This window comes from Polyodon spathula, chromosome 7 (assembly GCF_017654505.1).
Source record: "Polyodon spathula isolate WHYD16114869_AA chromosome 7, ASM1765450v1, whole genome shotgun sequence".
Taxonomy (NCBI): Eukaryota; Metazoa; Chordata; class Actinopteri; order Acipenseriformes; family Polyodontidae; genus Polyodon; species Polyodon spathula.
The window spans coordinates 38,544,355-38,569,705 of NC_054540.1; the positions used below are offsets into that span (position 1 = coordinate 38,544,355).

The window sequence follows — 25,351 nt, forward strand, 5'->3', positions numbered from 1 at the left end:
CGAACACAGGAGATTTTCATGTTCGGATATTCGCTCATAATTTAAATATCTGTTTGGATATTTGTTTGTTTTCAAAAAGTAATAGAAGCCATTATATTGCTCAGAACACAGGCAGAGACAGCATAGCAGCAGGGGCAGGGGCCCTGTTTGTGTGCTTTTATTTTACAGCAAGATGTTACAATATGTAACCCATTAAAGTAAAAAAACTAAAATAAAAAAATACCCCAGGAGTAAAGAATAAGTTGTGTATGCCTTACTTTACCCCAGTGAATTAACTACAAAACAAATAACAGCTCAAGTTAACAGAAACAAATAGTACATAAATAAATAGTACATAAAATTGACATCGCGTTTTATTTACTTTTTTTTTCATTCCTTGCCATTGTCATTCAGTAAACTGTGGGCATAGCCATGTTTTTATAAAGTAATAACATGAGGTTTACTTGTGCCTTTCTGAACAAGCAAACAAAAACTGAAATGTAACTTTAAACACTTCAAATAAAACAAACGTGGCGATGGCGTTGTAAAACGAAGAGGAAAAAAAACCTCACTGTTTTGGTTGTTGTTTATTACATTCCACATAACAAAGTCTAAACAAAAATATATAATGTATACAATGATATACTTGCTTTTTTTCAGTCCCATGAGATTCTGACTCTCTCTAAAGCTGCACAATGCTTTTTTGACCGAGATGGCCTTCCATAGAGAGCATATGCATGCATAATCTAGTTTGTTTACTTCTTGCTGTCTAAAATGTTTTAATATAGGCTCGAACTGCTGTGTTGACCCTGTTTTTTTTTTTTTTTTTTTTATTAAATCTCACATATCACATGGAGCTATTTTTCAGCTTTACACCTGTTAAGCTAGTGCAGACTTGGCTAAAATTGAGGAATTTTTAGATCCATAGGAATTGCCTCATTTAACTGTTGAACAGGCTGAGCTCTGGATACTCCTTTAACTTTGCAAGAGTTGGAGGCAGCAGCTCGAACTATGCAGAAGCAAAATTCCTTCTGCGCTATTGCTGGCAGTATGGGATCAAGTTGGATGATTAATACTCAATTCCATACATTTTTCACTGCAAAATGTCTCCTTCGATAGAGATCAGAAATTGGCATTGATTTTGTTGCTTGTTAAAAAAGATAAAGACCCTTTAGTTACAGGTCCCTTTCACTTTTAAACTCAGACCTAAAATTATTTGCAAAGGCTCTCTAGGCGGTTGGAGAAATGCATAGGTAACCTAATACATCATGATCAGACAGTTTTTTTTTTTTTTGATAGGCCGTTTTGCTTCAGGCAACATGCAGCGTCGCTTTCATATTTTAGACCAAGCTCTGCATCAAGTTGCCTCTTGTGCTATATTCTCTCTGGACACTGAGAAGGCATTTGATCGCCTAGAATGGAATTACCTCTGGGAAGTTTTAGAACAATTTGGCTGTGGCCATTCCTTTATAAATATGATCCGCACCTTATACAGCAACCCTACTCATGCATGCAGACCGGATCAATGCTATCCCCCCAGTTTGTGCTTGGCAGAGGCACTCGACAGGGCTGTCCATTGTCACCATTATTATTTGTCCTTTCCTTAGATCCGCTGGAACAAGCTATTAGACAAAGTACAAATATAGCTCCCATCACTATACATGGCTCCAAGCATCATATATCACTCTATGCTGATGACATACTTTTGTTTCTATCCGATATTTTCAATTCAGTCCTCGATACGTTAAATGTATTTAATAATTTTGGTATACTCTCTGGATATAACATAAATTGGTCCAGATCTAATGATATGCCTTTAAAGCTTATCGCTACAAATACCCTTTCTCTCCCCTCATATCCCTATTCGGCCACAGGTCACAGGTTTTACATACTTAGGCATTAAGATATCTCCTAATTTCCAGCAGATCTGTTAAGAAAATATGCTTGAAGTTCTAAATAAAATTAAAGCAGCTTTGAATAGATGGTCTCCATTACAGGTTACATTACAAGGTAGGATCTCTATTATAAAAAATGAATATACTCCCTCATATCAGTTTCGTATTCTCAATGATCTCTATTTCACTCCCACAAAAGTACTTGGAACAAATCAGTATAATTATAACAGGTTTTATTTGGAAGGCTAGGCGGCCAAGAGTTGGGTTGACTACTTTACAACACTATAAAACATCGGACGGCCTGGCTGTACCCAATTTTAAATCTTAGTACTGGGCTTTTCAATTAAGGGTATTTTAAAACATGGCTGCATTCAGGCGCGTCAGTTTCATGGCAACCAATTGAGGAATCCTTAGTTAAGCCAATCAGACTTCAGGATCTTTTATTTTTAGCTCCTAAGGGCAGGACTACCTCTCTTTGAATGGGCCCAATTATTGCAAACTTATTAGATATCTGGAAGTAAGTTCAAATTTCTTGGCAATTCCCCAAAGTTTCATAGGCTCTCACCCCGATATACTTGCCTCAACAGTCACTACAAGAGGCTTAGTATCCTCTTTATATAACTTTTTTCTTTCGTCCAGTACTAGCCCCCTTCCAGTTACCACTACATGGGACAGAGAGCTGGATAAATTGGGCGGCAGCCCTGACTGGGAGGTTGTATGGGACAATGTCTTTTCGTCCTCAAAAAATCTAATACATCAGTTAATTCACTTTAAATTAGTGCACAGAATATATGCAACACCATACCGGCGATATCAGATGCAGATTGCTCCAGACCCTCTCTGTCATAAATGTACTCAGTGTGTAACTGGTACATATTTACATATGTTCTTGGAATGTCCTGAAATTCAATGTTCTGGAAATACGTTGCTAATGTGCTTTCTGATGTGACTGGAGTGAAAGTGTCACTGGTTCCCCGACTGCTCCTTCTCTGTGATGACTCCCAAATTAACTTCAACCTTCAGAAACTTAGACTTTTTTTGGCAGGCCTAACAGCAGCTAAAAAGTCAATCTTACGAGGTTGGATGGAGACTGAGATACCCTTAAATCGCACTTGGTTGTTTTCATTTACAGATATTGTGCTTGTGGAGAGAAGTACTGATAGAGTATACCATGCCAGTGCAAAAACTGTAACGACATGGTCAGACGTGTTTTCTTATCTCAGAAATTTTCTTAATTAGGCCCTCCTCTTTCCCTTTATTTGTGTATGCATACATACAATGTGTAATTATTGTTATTTTGGATTGCTAGTTAGTTTTGTATTCCTGTCACTGCATTGCCTTGTGTGTTTTAGAGCTCCCACTGTTCGTTTGTGTTCATTTGTTCATATTCACATGTTACTATATTTTCTGGAAAACAAATAAAAAATATTTGTTTAAAAAAAAAAAGATTATATAAAAAGTGTGCGACATAGGGTTTGATATTGCACTTGCCATGTTTTGCATTAGCTATAGTCCTTTTTTTAAAAAAAAGTAATACAATCTAACTGTGTTTCATTACCACATTTCACTACCATTGCAGTTACAAGTTACAGAAAATGTAATCAGATTATAGTAATGCGTAATTCCCCAACACTGACTATAGCACTACTCAAAACAGACATAAAGTACCTTTATTTTCCATGACCCCTTATTACATTTTCCCCACCATGCAGATCTATTCACTGTATATGTCTCAAATATACAGTTTTGAAACACATTTTCATTTTAAATCATGATAACTGGTAGTACACTAGGTTAAGAAATATCTGTTTGCAAGCTGCTTGGGTCATCGAGGGTCAGTTTCCCTGTAGTGTGAAATTGTGCCAGTAACCAACCAGTTGCTTCCCCTAATGACTGACATGCTTTGCGGCCAGCAAGGTGTTTTGACCCCAGTCACTGCGAGATGAAATGAACAAGGAAGTAAAGCAGCAACAGACTTGGAAGATAAAACAAGCACTGAGAGCTTTCTTAAACCCAGTGCAGTACCAAATGTTTCAAAATCTAAATACACATTTGCTATAGAATTTATTTCTTTCAGAGCTGTGCTAAAAAATCAATTCCTGTAAATCTTACCTAATATGTATTGCCATCATACTTAGAGCTCACATTTTTCACACACATTCTAGTAAAGTTGAATTCGATTTTGTAATGGTAGTTTGTTTGAAACTGTTAGTGAAGAGTATTTATCCAACACCCCTTGCAGATACTTCAATGCTGTATTTCCAGTAAAGTCACATGAAAGAAATAAGTCACTACTGAAAGAAAAGTGTCGATTGGTGGTCACTGACAAGTCGTCACTCACAAGAAAAGTATCGATTGGTACTCAAAAGCAAGTCATTGCCAAAAGAGAAATATACAAAAAATATAAAGCTCAGGAAGAGTTTTTTTTTTTAACAAGAATTCCAATTCCCAGAAGCAACTCATTCCTTCAGTGGGAAGTGCAACATGGAAAAGAGTGCAAAAGACGCTGACCTCATTTTTTGTTAACAAATGGTAATAAAATATTACCATTAAAAACAAATACACATTTAACATAATTTGAATATCTTTTATATAGGAAATTTTGGGATCTACAAAGTAATGGCAATATATTTTAAGTAAGATTTATTGGAATTAGTTTATTAGCATTGTGTACTTTAAGGCCTATTCAATGTATTTAAGAACAAAAGGAAAATGTAAAGTGTGATTACTGTATAATTTTGACTTTATAAAATTAGTTAAGTCATGCCTCATTACAACACATTGGACAATAGGGTCCATAATCTCTTAAAATAATGAAAGATTGGATTAATATGTTGAAAATATACTCCAAAATGTTTTAACATCCATATGCATAAACTTGTTTGTATAATAAAAACAGTTTGACAATCATAACAGGAAGTGTTATGGATTCTGTCCCCTGTCATTGAGATGGGATGAGGTTAAAAGCTCTATAACCATGATTGCAGAAGAGACTAATTTTCTTGCATAAGAGTTAAAACACTTGCTTGTGGTGTGCGTGGTCACTGGTTTACACCCAGCCTCTGTCCTGTTACAAAATGAAATACCATCACAACATATATATTGTATGTATTACTACGGTTACCAGTACCACTAATATTCTATTCTGCTATTTTTATGTTCCTAACTTTTCTCCAACTTCTAACCTTTTCATAAAGAGGCATATATGACATTTTATCAGTCAGCTACATTTAAAATGTATTCTAAAAGAGGTGGACTTTAATACCCTTCCTAATGTACAAACAGCTGAACTCGTAACACTGAAAAAGGCATAAGCATAGCATTTGTCTTACTTTGACTTCCATTTGTCAACCTCCCTGGCTGCTGCTGGAGTATATCATTATTTTGCTGCAGGGTTTTTGATTTGAAGATTGATTCTGATGTTGATTTTTCTATTAATGGTTTTTTGCATTTGGTCAGCTTACCAATTTTTCTGTGTCATATAGTAAACACCAAACACATTAGTCTAATATCCAAAAAATCTATTCTTAGAGTTTCAAGACAAAATATTCAAAAGTATAAAACAGTCCTGACCAGGGGACTGTTTCTATGAGATTGTCTGCAATACTGGTATAATAGTAGATAGGATCGCTTTGCTTGGATAACAGTGGGACAGATAGAAATTTCTTGAAATCATCCCCATGAACTATTTAATAAATCTGACTTGCATAGTGACTTTGTGTACTGAGAAATCATGTTTGCCTGAGATCATACAGCAAATGACCTGCATTCTGTTGTTTACCACAGTCTACTGTTCATTAGGGGTGTGCAGATACTTTTCACTTTACTTCTTTCATTAGAAATGCATTGAGTTATGAGACTATAATCCTGGTCAATACATGCCCCAGTATGCACTGCAGTAGCCCTATGAAAATGTCACGTGTTTGTGATGAATCAGTTGCATTTGCTAATTTCACGGGTGAAAAAAGATTGAGTTTCCAAGCAGTATTTACATTACTGACTTAAACCACACATATTGCTTATAGATAGTGTGTTGACACAATATTATGATGGTTGTGTGCATTTTCACACAAGCATTAAAACAGTACTGCAGCAGTTAAGTTAAAGGAACTCCTTCCAACACCTTGTTGAGACTATATCCATGACCGGTTCAAATGGTGGCCAAACCCAATATTAGGTAGTCCTAACAAAGTGGCCAGACACTTGTGTTGTCTGTAGGCAGCATTCACAGCTGGGTTACTTCAATCTAGCACGACCTACCGAGATACCTCTCTGGAGTTTAGGCTCACCTTGTGGTTTCGTCTTGCCAGTTTTTCCACAGGGCTTGGTCACACTGACAGTTTCAGGGCAGGTAGCGTCCAGCAGGGCTCTCTTCAGGGTTCCAGTGCGGGCCTTTTTGCCAGTGGACAGGTCACACTCCCCCCAAGCCTGGAAGTCATACTTGCATTCACCTGCAGGGAGGAAGCGTTTGAAACTCATTTACACTGACATTCAGTCTTCAGCAGCTAAATAGGAAAAAACTAGAAACAAATGGAGGTCTGATGGCACAGTAATTGACTAGCCACTCGTGCCCTTCAGCTCTGGAGGCCTGGGTTCTTACAATGTAGTTACTGTAATACGGTGTTACTTTAATGTGTTTTTATTTGCAGGTTCACAATATTGTTTGTCATTTAGTATCACTTACATTGTTATTATGATTTATTATGTGTTATGATTGTTTATTTTGTTTATTCACTATTTATTCGTTTGATCATGGCCTAAATTGTGTGTGTGAATATTTAATTTGTTTTGTGTTCCTACCGCTGCATCCGTGTGGATGATCCTGCTGAATTTCAGAGTGTAGAGTCGATTTCTAGTGATTGACAGCTGTCGTCAGAGCGGGAGCAAGATGGCATCGGAAGTGTTGATTGAATCAACTTCTGTTTGCAGCTTAAAACAAAATAAACCATGTCTGTGCTTTGTGTCTGTCTATTGTGGTTCATGTAGTGTGTTTGTGTGAAATATCGCTCTACCGTTGGTCTTTTATCTTTTTAACTTTGGTTTTGTTTTTTGTAAATCTAACAGGTTGCAGACTTTGTGTGTCGCCGATGGTGAGAAAGCTCATTCAGTATTATACTACTGGACATTGTTACGTGAGCAAAGAGATATTGTCTGTAACTATTATAATATAATTTCTAAGTTATAAAGGTCTTGGGTTAAGGAAATGGGTTGAAAGTGTAATGCTGCACAAACTATATGTTTTAAAGCAAATTTGATTATTCTGCTTTGTATGGGGTTCGCATTTTAACTAAAGCCAGGTCCACACCTGTGCAATTAGTTGTGCAACTTGGTTGGTGCAACAGAATCGCTTATATGTGGACTTTTCTGCAAACAGTTGTAAGCAGTTGCGCAACTGGTTGCTTACTGTAGAGACAAGCTCTCAAGCCATCTGCTGAGCGATTTGTAGTGATGTTTTTCATCATGGGCACGGCTGCAAAATATGATTGGTTGTTACTGTTGTTTACTTACCTGGGGTAAAGAGGAGGTACATTTAAAAATATGTCAACTATTTAAAAAGATAACACCTGCGTCCTCAGACAAGGCCTTGTCCAGCATTTACGTGGCTTCGCTTCTGCCTTTAATATTGCATTTTAAACAGTACAGATGAGATGACTATAACAGCCAGTCCTTCATGGGTAATTAGTGAAGCCATAATTTAATAAAGATAATGACAGCTGAAGGAAATAACCAACACTACACACAGTTCTAAATGTGGGAGACTTGTTGCTCAACTAGTAACCCAGGTAGACAAAACAGTTGCAGGCGATTAAGTTGTGCAATTTCAAGAGCAAGTTGGTTGCGCAACTAATCGCTCTGAAATACCTGGCTTTATGAATAATAGACAGGAATTTAGAATGTGTTAAAACAAAACTGGTGGTACTTGAAATAATTATACAATCGTATAATCATATAATAAGAATGAAATGGAACTAAACAAACTAGTTTTATTGGTAGTCCTTTATGTATTTTATTTTACCAGTTCTAAGTTTGTGATTTTTAAATGAATGCTGTATGTAAATGGTAAGATGGTCATGGTCACAGCCCAGTTGTGCAATGTTTAATTGTACAAGTGTGATCTGGCAGCAAATTCAAACAGCTAAAAAGGAGAGGGAGGAGCTCCATGTGACATTCCTGGATTTAACTAATGCATTCGGCTCAGTACCACATGAGCTTCTTTGCGCCACATTTGTTTTTTTTCAGTGTACCGAGGACATTAACAAACTTAGTGAAAGACTACTTTGGAGATTTGCAATTTTGTTTTTCAACTTCAGAATTCAGCACTACATGGCAATGTCTAGAAATGTGAATAATGTCAGTACCATATACCATTTCTCCACTGGCTTTTACTATGGCAATGGAAGTAATTATTAGGGCGTCAAAATGGGTAGTGGGAGGAGAATGCTTGACTTCTGGAGTGCAACGCCTTGTTCACCTGGTAGAGTTAACAGTTCCATGGGAGGATGCTGTGAATTAGGCGTTTTAAAGGAAGAAACCCCAGTATGCTCGACTCACTGCTGAAGCAGAACAGCGAGGATGGAGAGTCCAAGTTTACCCAGTGGAGGTGGGTTGTTGAGGATTTGTGGCACACTCCACAACCCGGTCTCTCAGAGACATCAATTCTGGTTGGGTACCTCAAGCATAGCATAAAGAAAGCATTGTTTATATAAATGAAGGTAAGTGTCACAAGTGACTTTTTTTTAAACTGCCTGTGTTTTTGTTGTATTTTATTAGTGAATCTTTTTTTTTAAACTGCTGCTAATTCTTTTGTGCATTGTGACTAACGTTTGTGTTAAGCATTTTCCCCACAGTCAATAGGAAGTCCCGTCTTACCTGCCAGTCCAGCCAATGATAGTCATGGGCTGATTAATAAAAGGGAGGAACAGGGACCAGAGGCCAGAGAAGTGTTTTGGGAAGAAGCACAATGCGTCTGGAAGAATAGCAAGGAGACAGCAGTATTGGAAAGGAACAGCAGCAGAGAGAACTGCTCTTGGGAACAGTCTAAAGTTGACTGCAAGAACAAAGGAACAGGTTTGGAGTTTTTTTTTTTTTTTTCCATTTGGGACTGTTGCAGTGGGACTTAGTTGGGATATTTTTGTATGGATTTTTGTTTCTTTGGATTTTATGTTTTTTGTTTCTTCTGTTTTCTGCCACTGTTGGACTGTGTTTGAGCTACCTTTTTTGCGCTTACAGGTTGCTGCAGAGAATTATTGACACTGAAGACATTTTTGGTTTACAAACAAATTGATTTTTATTTTAGGTAACTGCCTTGCTGTGTCTGGTTGGCACTCCTTGGACAATCCATTCCCCAAGGGTCTGAGGGCGAGAAGAGATAACATTATTTAATTTGCACTTAAATCATTTCCAGAACTGCTCTAACTTTTAATATTTTTGTACCTTGTACTTATCTATGCTTAGTGATCTCTTTGTAGTCCTGCCAGGACACGCTAGCGTTCTACTTACCTTTGTCCCAAGGTTCGAGGTCCAGCATCCAGGTCCGGAGATACTTATTAGTTAGCATGGAGGATCGAGGTCCAACGCTGGTCTCCAGTGTGCCATGTCGGAGTTCCAGGAACGGCGACGAGATAGAAAGGAGACACATGGAGTTTAAAGATAGGCTAAGAGGAAGAAACCAGAATCCCTGGGTAGGGGTGGTAATTCTACTTACCCGAGTGTACATTTCCTGACAGCCATTTTCTTTGCCCCACTCCTTTCCAGGTTCATCGAAGGTGTTGGCCAGCTGAAGGTCTGGGCGGAGGGCATGGTGAGGTCCGCAGCAGGTTTGGGCTGCTAGGGAAGCGGACGTTGGGGAGAGGGGTCTCTTGGGACTGCCTGGAGCTATCAAAGACTGATTTCTTCTTTTTGGCTTATCCTTTATTTGAGAGGGGTCTCTTGGGACTCCCTGGAGCTATCAGAGACTGATTCCTCCTTTTTGGCTTATACACCATTTTAGACAGTAACCTTTCCTTTTTTATTTTTTAGAGAACTACCAACAGGAGGGTATTGCCTGGTGTGGTTTTTATTTCTTGTGGCATTCCCTGTCTCTTGTTTTTTAAACTTGTTGTGTAGTTTTTGGTATTCTACTTTAACCCTGTTGAGAAACAATAAAAATTGGTTTTACCTATCCAAGCTTCCAGTGTGTGTGTATATTGGAACCCGGGGATAAAAAGCACTTTCATAGGGGAAATTATCTACCGGTCATCAAGGTCCTTGTCCTTGCCAAACCCAATGTGGCGTGGTTCTTACAAATTCTAAAAGCAGGTTTACTACAGTTACCCCTGGTCACTGCACCTGTGACATAAGCTGGGCTTAGCTGAATGGGGGATGTAGAGGGGTGATGCTGAGACTCCAGAATCACTGTCAAGCCCTCTTAATGTATTATGGGCTAGTTGATGAAACACCAAGAATGGAAGGTGCCCACTTGAAGACCCCAGAGAAGTACCCTAGTCAGCTTAGCCCAGATGGTTGTCATGCAGATGCGCTAGGGAGGCCGCACAGTGGTTGGTCCTTGGAGCCAGCATGTCAGCCGTTGTGTGTGCTGATGTGCCGGGGAGGCAAAATAGGCTGATCCCAAGAGTCAGCATTACACTTCAGCCATCAACACCAGGCAGAAGGATATCTACATCATTAAACACAGATTGATCACATTAGTTTACACTAAGTTAGTTGGTGCTTATCTTGTTGAGAGCTGAGTCCAATATCAGCATGACGTTTTAACACCTGCTCTTAAACTAATATTTACTGCTAATGCCATTAATAGTTTGTACAGTACTGATATAATGGGGTTCTTTAACTAATAGTTACTGCTAAAGCCATTCATGGTTTGTAAAATACTGATATAATGGGGTGCTTAAATTAATAGTTATTGCTAAAGCGCTTGTGGCAGGGCAGGGCTCTGCGTGTAAATATTGTGGTGTTTCTGTGTGTTTTTATGGTAGTGGGCAGGGAGGCACTTTCTGCCTCCTGACCACCATAGACATCCAGCCACTCTACCACCATCCCTGCCAACCACCACCAAAACGCACAAAAATACCCACATTAGCCACGGCCGTCTTCATAGTTTGTAAAGTTATGGTATAAGTGGGTGCTTAAATTACCATTTGCTGCTATTCTAATCTAGTCAAATGCTTGATTGCTGCTAAATTGTTGGGACTTGATTGATGCATTTTATGTCCTATTGTATTGAGGGTTAAGTTGCTGGGCAAGAACAATTAATCTGTCTTCAAGATTGTGTACCTAGTTATTGTGATTTAATTATGTCTTTCGTTAATGTATTATTCTTTTACTTGAAATCAATATAATTATGTTTATTTGCGTATAATGTTCATTTATGTAGTTCTTTTTTTGTTGTGCACTTGGGTTAATTAGTCTTTGTACATTTAAATGGAGTCAGATTAGTCAACTTAAATTATGTCTATTATGACTATTAGAAAATTCTGAATACTGTAACCACTGCTGTTCAGCCGTTCCCCTTGTAGTATTAGACTGAATGTCCAGATTTGTTTGTTTTTAAGTACCTGTTTAACATAGCTGTTTTCTTGGTTCTTCGCTCTATTCCTTAGCTACTGTAATTTATTCTATCTCTTCCTGGGTTTATTTTGTCCAGGCTTTCCCAGATTATCAAAGGTGGTTCCAGTTAGAACATTTCCCTTTTAGGATATGCTTCACTACAGTAATTTGAATAGCTTTCTTACTGTTGCATGATGTTTGCAATTATTCTGATACTGGATACTGGTTAGAAGGTAAATAGATTAAGATCATCTGAGATAAATATTCAACGTTAATGCCCTTCTTTGCATACTAATTCTCCATTCTCTTTCTTGTAAAGATTTAGATTTAATGTGGTCTAATTCCCATCCATATTTAATCAGTTCACTTCTTTATAATCAGGTTTACTAATTTAGCTAGTCTTCTATACTTAAGCCTTTGCAGTCCATTTATTCAGCGCTTGTCAGGCGCGTCAGGTCCAATTTATTTTCACACATGCTGTTTATTTTATATGCACTGTTAGATATTTCAGTTTTTTATTTTTCTTAAAAATATTTCCCAACATAAAACCAATGTCACCTTACAATAATTGATTTTGAGTTTAAGTGTTTTAAAATAAAATATCGAACAGAATGAAATTTCAATGTACCATTCAGTAATATGAGAGAATTGGTCAGGGGTCTGAATACTTTTGCAAGCCACTGTATATATATATATATATATATATATATATATATATATATATATATTATAAACACACACACACACACTCACACATACATATATACATACATACAGGGGCATGGTTTCCCAACACGCAAACCACGCCATTGAGTGGGGCCCCGCGAGTCTAGGGGTCCCCCTGCTGCCTAGTAGCAGTGTTAGATTAGAGCACACGCACACCCAGTCTGCACGTCTCTCTATTTACAAACGGTATTTCATTCAGCGCGTGTCATGCATTTGAACTACCGCAACTAGGCCAGCTTCAGTCAGTGAAAGCTAGCAAAACGAAGCGCATGCATCCTAGTGGAGCTCAAAAACGAAAGATAAAAGAATCGAAAACTCAACAGGAAAGTAAGGGAAGTGTTGCGGTGATGAAATAATTCAATTTAAGGCGGCACTATGAATCGAAACAAAGTATGGCGAGTTTGAAGGAAAGCAAAGGCAAGAAAAGCTGGCCGAATTAAAAAGAACCCTTGATCTACAGCAGAACATGTTTAAAAAGGCAAAGAGTGAAAGTGATGTGGCAGTAAAGGCAGATTAGACAGATAGCATGTGTTTTAAATTAAAAAGTCATATATAAAATACATGTGTATGTATATGAATATAAATATGCATTTTCAATATCATTTATTAAAATGCATGTGTATATGCTAAAGATGTGCATTTTGTGGCCCGCAAAACAAACGTTAAATTAAGATATGGCCCTTGGTAAAATTGAGTTCGAGACTCCTGTGTTAAACAGTTTCTCCAGGAATGCAGGGATGGTGGACTTGTCTCAGTCCAGATAGATGTAAGAGAAATAGCTGAGAAAATGCAGATAGACATGACATTCCCAGTGGAGAGACAGAGAAGAACAACTCGCCATTTCCTCTATGAGCACAGAGGAAACTCATTTCACACCAGAACAGCGCTTTAAGCAAGATTTTTTCCTTCCCCTAGTTGACATAGCACTGAATAGTGTCAGTGAGCGGTTCACAGAAGTGGACCAATTTTTATATTCAGCAGATAACATGAAGAAAGCCATTCAGGGAGACACACTGGAGGAGTCATGCAGGAACCTGGAGCGGACCCTAGCGTCATTGACAGCCAGGACTTGGTCCTTGAAGTGAGGGCAGCTGTCATTGTTTTTCCAGGTCACATTTCTTCTCTAGCAGAAATGCTGGATTACATCTACAAGGAGAATCTGTTGGAGCTGTATGTCAATTTCAGCATTGCCCTGTGTTTACTCTTGCCTTTGCCCGTCATTGTCGCCTCAGGTGAGAGGAGTTTCTCCTCCTTGAAGCTGATTAAAATGTACTTGCGGTCAAACATGTCCCAGGAAAGACTGAATGGTTTAGCAATGATCTCTATTGAGCAGAGAGTCCAGAGATTAAATGATTTTGTTAGGACCATGTACTTTACTGCACACTTGAAGCTTAGTTTACTGTCTGATAAAGAACAGCACATCATAACTAAAGCCCCTGTTGCTGGCCTTAAGCAACAGCTTCGGATTATGTTAGCCGTCTAACAAGAACAAACAGGCATAATTAGACACGACAAACAAACAAAACACTCATGGTAAGTTTACAGTTCTCCTGTCTCGGATTGCTCTTAACTATTACAAAAGGAACAGATCACCTAGCCATGTCCCCTTTTCTACTGTCAGTCATGTCCCCTTGGTTAGCGGGTGCAACCGTTTCTCCTCCAATCCGTGGTTGCCACATTGCTTTCCATCTGGGCCGATGACTTGGTGTACCGTTGCCTCACTCCACCTTTCTCTTGGAATGAATTGTCAGACCATCCAGTTTAGGGCACTCTATGCATAGCGCCCTCACAAGTCAGGAGGGAGATTTATAACCAAGATTCATTCTTTCTCTGTCATAGGAAGTGAAACTTTCACACAATCATTATGCCTGCAGTCAATGGAACCAGAGACTTTCTAAAGGTGTGTGTGGGGTGGGAGCAAGACTCACTGTAAAATAACGAACCAGATTACAAAATGAAACCATGGCATAGTATTTGACTCACAGAGGTGGAAGTGTTTAAATCAACGGAAAGCCTGTCATTAGTATCCCTTATGTTTCTGCTTTGGAACGAATGGAACAAAGCAATCAAACTTACATATAGTACCGGTGTCACAGGAAATAAGTTAGCCGTGAAATAAGTTAGCGTTTGCCTTTTTGAGCAGTCTCCATTTTCTGTCGGTAAACTTTAATTTGGAAAATTGTTTTACTTTTAAAAATGCTGTCATGATCTTTATTAAAGCTACGTTATATGTGGTTGAAATCGAAAACACATTGTTATAATATTAATAACACATTTTATTGTATCATGTTGTATTTTATTTAATAATAGCAGTTAACTTTAAGCTACTACAAAGACGTGGTCGTGCGATTTATTTTTATGCGTATTATACTTGTGTTAAATCGTTATAATAACACTTTTAAAATAATCTGACAATATCTATTATTTAACATTCCCAGTTTAAACCATCATCAGAGTCATTTTAAGTTTTTAATTGCCAGACATTTACATTATAGGTTTTCTTTGTACAAATATTACCGAAATAGAAATAAATACGATATTCTGTATATTGGTTACGACATATCAGAAACAATTAAGCATTAAGATTTATTTTTATGTGCAATTAGATTATTACAGCTGTCAAGTCACAAACTCCTCCCACCTATATCACTATGTAATACAAGTTTTGTTCCTGGGTAGTAAGTGTTATTTCCTAATTGCTTATGCCTCAAAAGTATAGAAAATGTCTACTATTCCCCACAAACTTTGCTTTTGTGACCAGGACAGTGATATTTTGAAATTTACCCATTTCCAATGAGAAAACGGGCGAATTTGTGTCTTTTTGTTCACATAAAGTCAGAAAAAATATGAATCAAAATTAACATGTATTTATACTAAAATAATACAAGAATGACTACAAAAGATTTAGAAGTGAGTAGTTTTTCGAGATTTACGATAAATAAAAGGTATTGACAATGTCGACCCAAGGGACTTTTTTGACCTGAAAAAAGAAACAAGGACCAGGGATCACAAATGGAGATTAGACAAAGGGGCATTCAGAACAGAAAATAGGAGGAACTTTTTTACACAGAGAATTGTGAGGGTCTGGAATCAACTCCCCAGTAATGTTGTTGAAGCTGACACCCTGGGATCCTTCAAGAAGCTGCTCGATGAGATTCTGGGATCAATAAGCTACTAACAACCAAACGAGCAAGATGGGCCGAATAGCTTCCTCTTGTTTGTAAACGTTCTTATGTTCTTATACTGTAAATCACTTTCACAAATCAGCCCCCAAATGTAGTCTCCCATCATGTTCTCGTTATACTGTCCTTGGTAACGGCATTCAAAGTCCAGTATATCCTGGTAGAAGAGCTTGCCTTGCTCCTCCGAGTACGCTCCCATGTTCTCCTTGAATTTATCAAGATGAGCACCAAGGATATGGACTTTGAGGGACATCCTACAGCCCAGCTGGGAGAGCATTAGACTGAAGATCTGAAAGTCCCTGGTTCTAGCCCTGGTTTCGGCAAGACATGGCTTCTTTCCTGATGAGCAGAACCAACAACAAGAGAACGAAAGGAACAACATCCAGGACCCTATTGACAGTGGTGATCAGACAGCAAAAAGAAGGGAGGTCATGATTGTTGGGGACTCCATATTGAGAAACACAGCAAGTTCAATTCGCAGTTTGGACCCCCTTACTACAACAATGTGTTGCCTGCCGGGAGCCTCGGTCAAGCACATCACTAAGAACGTGGACAGGCTCCTAGAACGAACAGGAGATGACCCGGTAGTAGTCGTCCACATCGATACAAACAACATTGGAAGAGACATACCAAAATCCCTGCAAAACAAATTCAGAGAGCTAGGAAGGAAATTAAAAGAGAAAACCAAAACTGTGGTATTTTCTGGTATACTGCCGGCACCCTGCAAAGGACCATATGGACAGCTGGAAATAATTAATCAAAATGAATGGATGAAGATGTGGTGCACACGAGAATTCTTCACCTATCTTGGTCATTGGACCACATTCTACAACAAGGACTATCTGTATAGATGGGATGGACTGCACTTAAATAACAAGGGAACCAGTCTACTTGGAGAAAAGATCCTCGAGCAGGTTCAGAAGCATTTAAACTAGAAAGGAAGGGGGGAGAAATCAACAAAAAAACAGAAGGGAGACCGCATCAAAACAAGGACAACAACTCAGGTAAGACAACCATTAAATGTATTTATCTAAATGCTAGAAGTATCAGAAACAAAATTCTAGAACTTGAAGCTACTGCACTAACAAGTAACTATGATGTGATAGGTGTTACCGAAACTTGGTTGTCTGAAAGTGGTGGGGACGAATATAACATTTGTGGGTATACACTGTATAGGAAAGACAGGCAGGACAGAAGAGGAGGAGGGGTAGCGCGATACATAAGAAACAGTCTTGAAGCCCAGGGGTTAAACCTGGACAAAGAAAATAAAGCCGAATCAATATGGGTCAGAATAATGGACAAAAATTCAAAGGGAATAATAATAGAAGCATGCTATAGACCGCCAGATTCAGACGGTGAGCACAATAATCTGTTATACAATGACATTAGAAATGCATGTAGCAAAGGAGAAGCCATGCTAATAGGGGATTTCAACTTCCCCCATATAAAATGGGAAAAACCCAGATGGGTAGCACGAACGATGAAATAGAAATGGTGGAAATGACAAATGACTGCTTCCTAACACAATTTGTCAAGGCACCAACTAGAGGGGAGGCATGCCTTGATTTAGTCTTTTCAAATAACGAAGACAGAATAACTAAAACAGAGGTCAGAGAACCACTGGCAAACTCAGACCACAACATGGTCTCATTTGAAGTGTTTTTTAAAACCCCAAAAGTAAAGACTAAAGCTAAGGTTTACAATTTTAGAAAAGCAAACTATGAAGGTATGAAAGAGAGACTAACAGAAGTAGATTGGAGTAAAATAGAGAAAACACCCACAGAAAAAGGATGGTTGTTCTTCAAAAATGTAGTACTAGAGGCGCAAAACAATTACATCCCTAAAGTAGACAAATCTAAATGTAAAACTAAATGGCCAAAATGGTTTAATAGATCAATTAAAAAAAATATTCAGCGAAAAAAGGCACTTTACAGAGCATTAAAAAAGGACCAAAAAGAAAGTACACAGAAAGAGTACACGGAACTGCAAACGCAAGTCAAAAAGGAAGTTAGAAAGGCCAAGAGAGAAATAGAAATGAACATTGCTAAGGGGGCTAAAACCAATTCCAAAATGTTTTTCCAATATTACAACAGCAAGAGAACATTCAAAGAGGAGGTTAAATGTTTAAGAGATACAAATGGCAAAATCGTAGATGAAGAAAAAAATATAGCAAATATATTAAATGATTACTTTTCACAAGTTTTTACAAAGGAAGATACGGACAACATGCCCCACATGTCATCCAGTTCCTATCCAGTTTTAAATAACTTTAGCATAACCAAGGCAGAAGTGTTAAAGGGACTAGGAGCTCTTAAAATAAACAAATCCCCTGGGCCGGATGAGATCCTCCCAATAGTACTCAAAGAAATGAAAGAAGTAATTTACAAACCACTAACCAAGATCATGCAGCAGTCTCTTGACACAGGGGTGGTACCGACAGACTGGAAAATTGCAAACGTAATACCAATCCACAAAAAGGGAAACAAAACTGAACCAGGTAACTACAGACCAATAAGCCTGACTTCTATTATATGCAAACTTATGGAAACTATAATAAGATCCAAGATGGAAAATTACCTATATGGTAACAGGGTCCTGGGAGACAGTCAACATGGTTTTAGGAAAGGGAGATCGTGTCTTACTAACTTGCTTGGTTTTTTTGAGGATGCAACATCGATAATGGATAATTGCAAAGCATATGACATGGTTTATTTAGATTTCCAGAAAGATTTTGACAAAGTCCCGCACAAAAGATTAATTCTCAAACTGAACGCAGTTGGGATTCAAGGAAATGCATGTACATGGATTAGGGAGTGGTTAACATGTAGAAAACAGAAAGTACTGATTAGAGGAAAAAACTCAGATTAGAGTGTGGTAACCAGTGGTGTGCCACAGGGATCAGTATTAGGTCCTCTGCTATTCCAAATCTACATTAATGATTTAGATTCTGGTATAGTAAGCAAACTTGTTAAATTTGCAGACGACACAAAAATAGCAGGAGTGGAAAACACTGTTGCAGCAGCAAAGGTCATTCAAAATGATCTAGACAAGATTCAAAACTGGGCAGACACATGGCAAATGACATTTAATAGAGAAAAGTGTAAGGTACTGCACGCAGGAAATAAAAATGTACATTGTGAAAAGTGTTGAATTTAAATCAAGGGAAGTAATGTTAAAACTTTACAATGCACTAGTAAGACCTCATCTTGATTATTGTGTTCAGTTCTGGTCACCTCGCTATAAAAAAGATATTGCTGCTCTAGAAAGAGTGCAAAGAAGAGCAACCAGAATTATTCCGGGCTTAAAAGGCATGTCATATGCAGACAGGCTAAAAGAATTGAATCTGTTCAGTCTTGAACAAAGAAGACTACGCGGCGACCTAATTCAAGCATTCAAAATTCTAAAAGGTATTGACAATGTCAACCCAAGGGACTTTTTTGACCTGAAAAAAGAAACAAGGACCAGGGGTCACAAATGGAGATTAGACAAAGGGGCATTCAGAACAGAAAATAGGAGGCACTTTTTTACATAGAGCTACTAACAACCAAACGAGCAAGATGGGCCGAATGGCTTCCTCTCGTTTGTAAACTTTCTTATGTTCTTATGTTCATTGTGCCGTAGTTCTTCACCAGAGTCTCAACCAGCTCCACATAGTTTTCGGCCTTGTGATTGCCCAGGAAGCCCCGAACCACTGCGACAAAGCTGTTCCAAGCCGCTTTATCCTTACTAGTGAGCTTCTTGTGGAATTCATTGCACTCCAGGATCTTCTTTATGTGTGGTCCGACAAAGACACCGGTTTTGACCTTTGCCTCAGACAGCTTAGGGAAGAAGTATCTTATCTAAGTACCTTATCTAGAGCTCTGACAAATTGTTTCATAAGGCCCAATTTGATGTGCAGTGGTGGCATCAGCGCCTTCCGGGGGTCCACCAGTGGCTCCCACTTGACGTTGTTCCTCCCCACAGAGAACTCGATCCGCTGTGGCCAGTCCCGCCTGTGGTAGTGCGCTTTGGTGTCCCTGCTGTCCCAAAGGCAAAGATAGCAGGGAAACTTCGTAAAACCACCTTGGAGACCCATCAGGAATGCCACCATTGCAGACTCTTGATGCCATCTCAGAAAAATGCAGATATGTATCCACTTAGGCAGCTGGAACTAAACTGAACTGGTGAGCTTAAGGTCCCTGTATTTATACTACTATTTATATTACTGGAAAGTATAATAATAATAGCCATTTTCTATACTTTTGAGGCATAAGAAATTAGAAAATAACACTTACTACCCAGGAACCAAAAAAAAAAAAAAATTGTTACACGGTGTAATATATACTGCCCAGGCCCACCCCAAAAAGACGCAAAATCTAAAACAATTAATTTTTATAAAATATGCAAAAAACAAAAACAGACCACATCACAAGCATCCATCCGAAAGTACTGCACTCAAATTTATCATCCATAATACAGGTGTGTGTATATACACGTCCATATATATGAATTCTGCGTGTTTCTTCGTATGATCGTATGTACAGGAAGCCAATCATTTTGTGCGTTTCTCAAATTATCTATCTATATATCTCTTAAAACACCATATTTCACTAAAAACATATACGTTTTCTGTATATATTAAAACAGATGTCGATATTCCTACACGTAGACTTGATTAAAACGTCAAAAACAGTATTCTCAATAAAAGTGTTTGTACCCACTTCCCCATAACATTTACTTAAAAAAATAAATACAAAACAACCGAGCATTTTACCGTGAAAATAACAACTTAGTTAAACCTGAGCCTACATACAATAAATGCTTATGTTCTTACGCCACAGTATGATATGACACAATATTTTTGAAAGGAAATAAACATCTGGCAAGTTGTGATTTTAACTGCATAAACATAAATTACACTGACAAAATAATGTTTTTAAAATATGTATTTTTGCTAAAAACCACACTACACATCCAAACACAGCAAGCGCTTTACTAGAAATAAAATGTATTTATAAAAATTTAAACATACATTGATAAATAAGACAACAAATGTTATTTTTTTAAACAAAAAAATACGGTCTGCAATACCTGTTTTCGTTTTTTAAAAAAATACAAATGGCATCTGCAAAATCTTGGATAAATCTCCACAGAACCTTGTCTTTAACGTCTAAAATTTACGCGTGCGCAGAAAGGCTCAAAAAAGGCAAATGTTAACTTATTTCCTGTGACACCGATACCATTTACTTGTAGATTCCTCTGATTTGTACATAACGCCTGCTTCTTTAAAGATTATGTTCCACTTCATAGTCTCTTCTTCAGGGTTATGTAGACATTTAAGAAACACACGTTATTGTCAGAAAAAAAATTGCCTCTAACCTTTCCCAGCCAACCTTTCGCAGTTGGGAACTGAAGTACAGTACTTGCAAGCAAACAGAGTTCGCCAATGATTGCAGCAATAATCATAACATTGCCCAAAGATTGTGGCAGATTGAGAAACCGTGTGAAACACAAAAAAATCCTGAACATTTAAAGTAAGGTTGCAGGAGTTTAAACGGTAAACGTGAATAAAAATATATATATTTTCGTTTTAAAAAATTAGTATACTTTTAAACCCCACCTGACAAATATAGTTTCCTTATATGTATTTATGTATTTTTCTACATCTGTAACTTACAGTAGTTTTGCCTTTATACATTTGCATCAACCCCCAATTCCCCTCCTCTCCTATCGTGGTGTTCTCTCATCTGATCGGTCCTCAACAATTCAAAGTGATGTGCATTAATCAACTATTTCCTCTAATGCGGTAATAAAGACTGTAATAACATGTGTATGAATGACATGTCTAAATCTAAAAAGAAAAGTCCAGTTTGGATTTTCTTGTAATAATTGACGAAAGTACTGTCAGGTGTACAGTTTGTTCAAGCAGTTCAGTTTATCGGGAAGGCTCCACTGGTACAATGCTGAATCACCTTCGACTGAGGCATCCACAGAGCGTCACTGCAAGCCAGGCACAGATTATACAATTTACATGCCTGTGGACTTGTGACTCGGTAAAAGCTGAAAGGATATCAGAATTAATTACAGAAATGATTGCACGAGATTGTTTGCCCATTCACACAGTGGAAGGTGCTGGATTTTGCCAGTTGCTGTCTTTCACTGAGCCCGATTACAAGGTACCATCACGGCCATCCGTATTAAATCGAATACACAGTCTGTATGACACTGAAAACTAACTTGCAAGAAGCCCCAGATAAAGCTACACACGTAATCTTGGCAACAGACTGTTGGACATCAAGAGCACAAGATTCTTACATTTCCTTTCTCGTGCACTACATTACTGATGATTGGGAGTTTAAAACTGCAGTATTGTGTACAACAGAAATAGAAGAACGTCATATGTCTGATGTACTTGCCAATTTTGTTAAAAACGTAGCAGAATCTTGGAATCTTCACGGCAAAGTTGTAGCTGTTGTTCATGGTAATGCTTCAAGCATGCAGAGGCTTGGTGAAATGAACTGCAATGCTCAGGATGTTGGTTGCACTGCACATTCTCTACAGCTTGCAGTTCAGGCTGGTCTTAAAACGGACCGCCTCTATCGTCTGCTTGGAGAAGCACGACATCTTGTGGGTCACAGCTTGTTCAGCATGTTAAAACATGCAGGAACACTGACTTTCTCAAGTTGGAGTGTCTCTTGGAACAAAGGTGGGCAGGTTGTGCTGTCTTTAAAGTGATGGGAGAATCACCAGACTTACAGAATGCCACACACTTGAAATGAAAGATGAGAGCTTTGAAATTGCTGAATCTCTAGCAAGTACATTAAAGCCGCTGTACTGTGCTACAACTCTTCTGTCTGGTGAGACCACTTCAAACATATTTGCATCTTTCATACATCCACTAATGCATGGGTTAATCAGCAACCATCTTGTTGTTTCTAATGAAGATTTGCCTTCCATCAAAACGTTCAAACGGCTCGTGACTGAGGAAATCCGAACAAGGTTTGAGATTACTGATGCACAGTCAGTATCGATGCTTTCGGCTGTACTGGACCCATGCTACAAGTTGCTGGAGTTTACAGATGCTGATTTGAAGGAGCTAGCGTATGGGGCGATAAAGGGTGAAATGCACACAGTGATCTTCCCAGCCACTGAAAACACACTCGCAGCCGTTGATAACGAAGCCTCCACCTCTCAAACAGAGCGAAACAACCCCACCTGCAAAGAAAGGCCGTGAGGATCCCCGCTCAACTCTGTCTTTTCTTCTAGGGAGAGAGCGCGAAGCTCTACCCGCATCAAATGTAAATGAACGTGAGCTTGAGAAGTACCCATGTGAACCCGATTTGGATGCTGAAAGTAACCCACTGAAGTGGTGGGCAGTGAATGGTCACAAATACCCGAGACTGGCAAAAATTGGACGCAAATACCTCACCATGCCAGCTACTTCAGTACCAGTCGAGAGACTTTTTTCAACAGGCTGGGAAAATGTTGACAAACTAATGATTCTATAATAATAATAATAATAATCTAAAAAGTGGATTTTATCGTTGAAGTACGCTATCTAAGTTTCTTCCCTTTATGTTTTCATTTTATTTTTTGTAAATACATAACAAATGAAAGAAAGTCTTTTCATTTTGGACTAAAGTTTTCTAAAGTTTTGGGACTGAAGTTTTGTGACATGGATTATTTGCAGTTTGAGGACTGCAGTTTAATGTAAAAAAAGTTAAATGTATTCTCTGAAAAAAGGCAAAAAGACAAGTATAAAGGTAAGATCTGTTTTACTTCATATTATATTTTCATATATGCTTATTATGTTTGACTGTGTGAATCTCTCAGAAACACAAAATACAAAACGGATTAAAATGGGTCTTAAAATAATGCAAGTAAAATATAGAAATGTGAAGCTACTGAAACAAATAGTTTGCCTGTTTAAACAGTTAAATGACCGATTAACTCTGGGTTTAAACGTTTAGTTAATTAAACATAGATTTACAGCCTTAATTTAAAAGCTATATATACAAACAAAAATCTGGACACATCTGGACACTTTGTAAACATGGCAGGAGGTCTGGCTTCATAGTACACCATTTACTGTTTACTATTATTTAAAATCTATTTTTTGAGTTTTATGTAAATAGTTTTTTTTTTTTTTTCAGTGCTTTCACATTCTATATACTGTATGAAATTATTGTTTTTGGTTACTTTTCAAAATGCGAAGGCATTTTTTTTTTTTTTTTTTTTTTTTTTGCTGTGGCAATAGTAGTAACTCGACAGACAGTACTTGCACATTTAGTTGTACCTTCTTTCCTTTACTGTCTTCCACAACAAAATCCTTATGGTCACAGATACATTCTTCTAGGGTTTTTTTTTACATTTCGATGCAATTTGCAATTATTTCGTAAATTCTCACTATCTGTCTGTACTGTAGCTTTAAATGCCACAAACAAGCCTTCTTCTGTATTGTAATGTCATTTTAAATCTCGCAAGCGGAGTCTCCAATAGAAAGGTAGAATTTGCTGCCACTCATTATTTGGGTGGGTTTAAAGTATTCTGAGCGAACCAATGATAGTTGTAAGTCAGAAAGGGGTGAAGTCCATTGAATTGAGTAACCATTTCCAGTGTTTCCATTTTTGTATCAGATGTTTTATTGGTTAAAATAGAAAATCAAAAGCCCTAATCTTAAGGTTATGACCCCTTATGGATCAGGACCCCCAGTTTGAGAAATGCTACCCTAGTTCATTTACCTATGATGTGTGGATATAAATTATCTAAACAATTGAGAGCATGTTAAAACCATTTGCAGCAAAGGTAAATCCTCATAAACATTGCAGTGTCATGAACATGGGATACAGCAAAGGTAAACCCTCATAAACATTGCAGGGTCATGAACACGGGAAACACTCCTAAACACTGCAAGATCATGAACACGGGACACAGCAAAGGTAAACCTCCTAAACACTGCAGTGTCATGAACATGGGATACAGCAAAGGTAAACCCTCATAAACATTGCAGGGTCATGAACACGGGACACAGCAAAGGTAAACACTCCTAAACACTGCAAGATCATGTTTCCACAGACACTGACCATTGCTGTTGATGGACATGCATTCAGAACAGTGGTCATTTATGGGGCACATTTTTATTGCAGAGCAACGCACAACGCAACACTAATACCATGTACCGCACACTATACAGGAGCCTGTAGAAAAAATTGTGTTCTACATTTGTGTCTAAAACTGCATCTGTGTTGACCTGTTTTTAAAAGTACCAGTAGACATTACTTTGAATTATAATGTTGGCTCTATTGAGTTTTGTTTGAATTATTTATTACCTTAGAAAATAGATTATTTTTCTATTTTCTAGACAAACTTCAGTGTGATATTTAGAGTGTGATATACTACATATACTGTATAACATATATTATATGTATCATTATTTAAAATGTTTTACTCACATGTGTGCTAATGACACACAATCACAAGTGTTTACATTAAGTATATATGTTACGGGCAAAGTCCAAAACTGCAGGAAATTTGCAAATTGAAAATGAAAATAACTTTATTTTGCACACTAAAACTTTGTGATGAGAAAGGGGACGCCCTGGACTTGCTCACCTAGGGACCTCCGACGAGTGTGATGGGATGTCCTGCGCTCACTTCACGACCCCAAGGACGCAGGTGAAACTCGATTAACATCGTTTTGAGCTAATTGCGTCCGTCCGGTATTGTGTTCCCACTCCGTTTGCATGTGGGGGGGGTACCCCCCCAAATCCAGGTGTTTCGTCCTGGAGAGGTGAGTGCCGGATCACGGCTATACGACATGTTTTTCTCCTTTGCAAGAAGCTTATTCGAATCTCATGATTATGTCACCCACCAGCACGGGTTACCCAATGTTTCAGGGTTTGCCCCTAAACGGGCATATAAAGAATCAGGCTTTCAGCTAGTTTTTAAAAAAACACAAGGTAACTGCTACCCCTAAACACAGAGATGCGATCCAGTGTATGGTATCCATTTTAATTTGGGGAGGAAAATCTCAAAACTAAGGAG

At 38.1% G+C, this 25,351-nt stretch overlaps 1 protein-coding gene across 1 annotated transcript in view; it reads right to left on the reverse strand.

The window, feature by feature from the left end:
- Nucleotides 1-25,351, reverse strand: part of ptn (pleiotrophin) — a 95,095-nt gene that overhangs the window by 21,882 nt on the left and 47,862 nt on the right. The window contains exon 4 of the mRNA XM_041255485.1: nt 6,164-6,325. Within this exon, the coding sequence (XP_041111419.1) occupies nt 6,164-6,325 (162 nt within the window). The remainder of the gene's footprint in view (nt 1-6,163; nt 6,326-25,351) is intronic.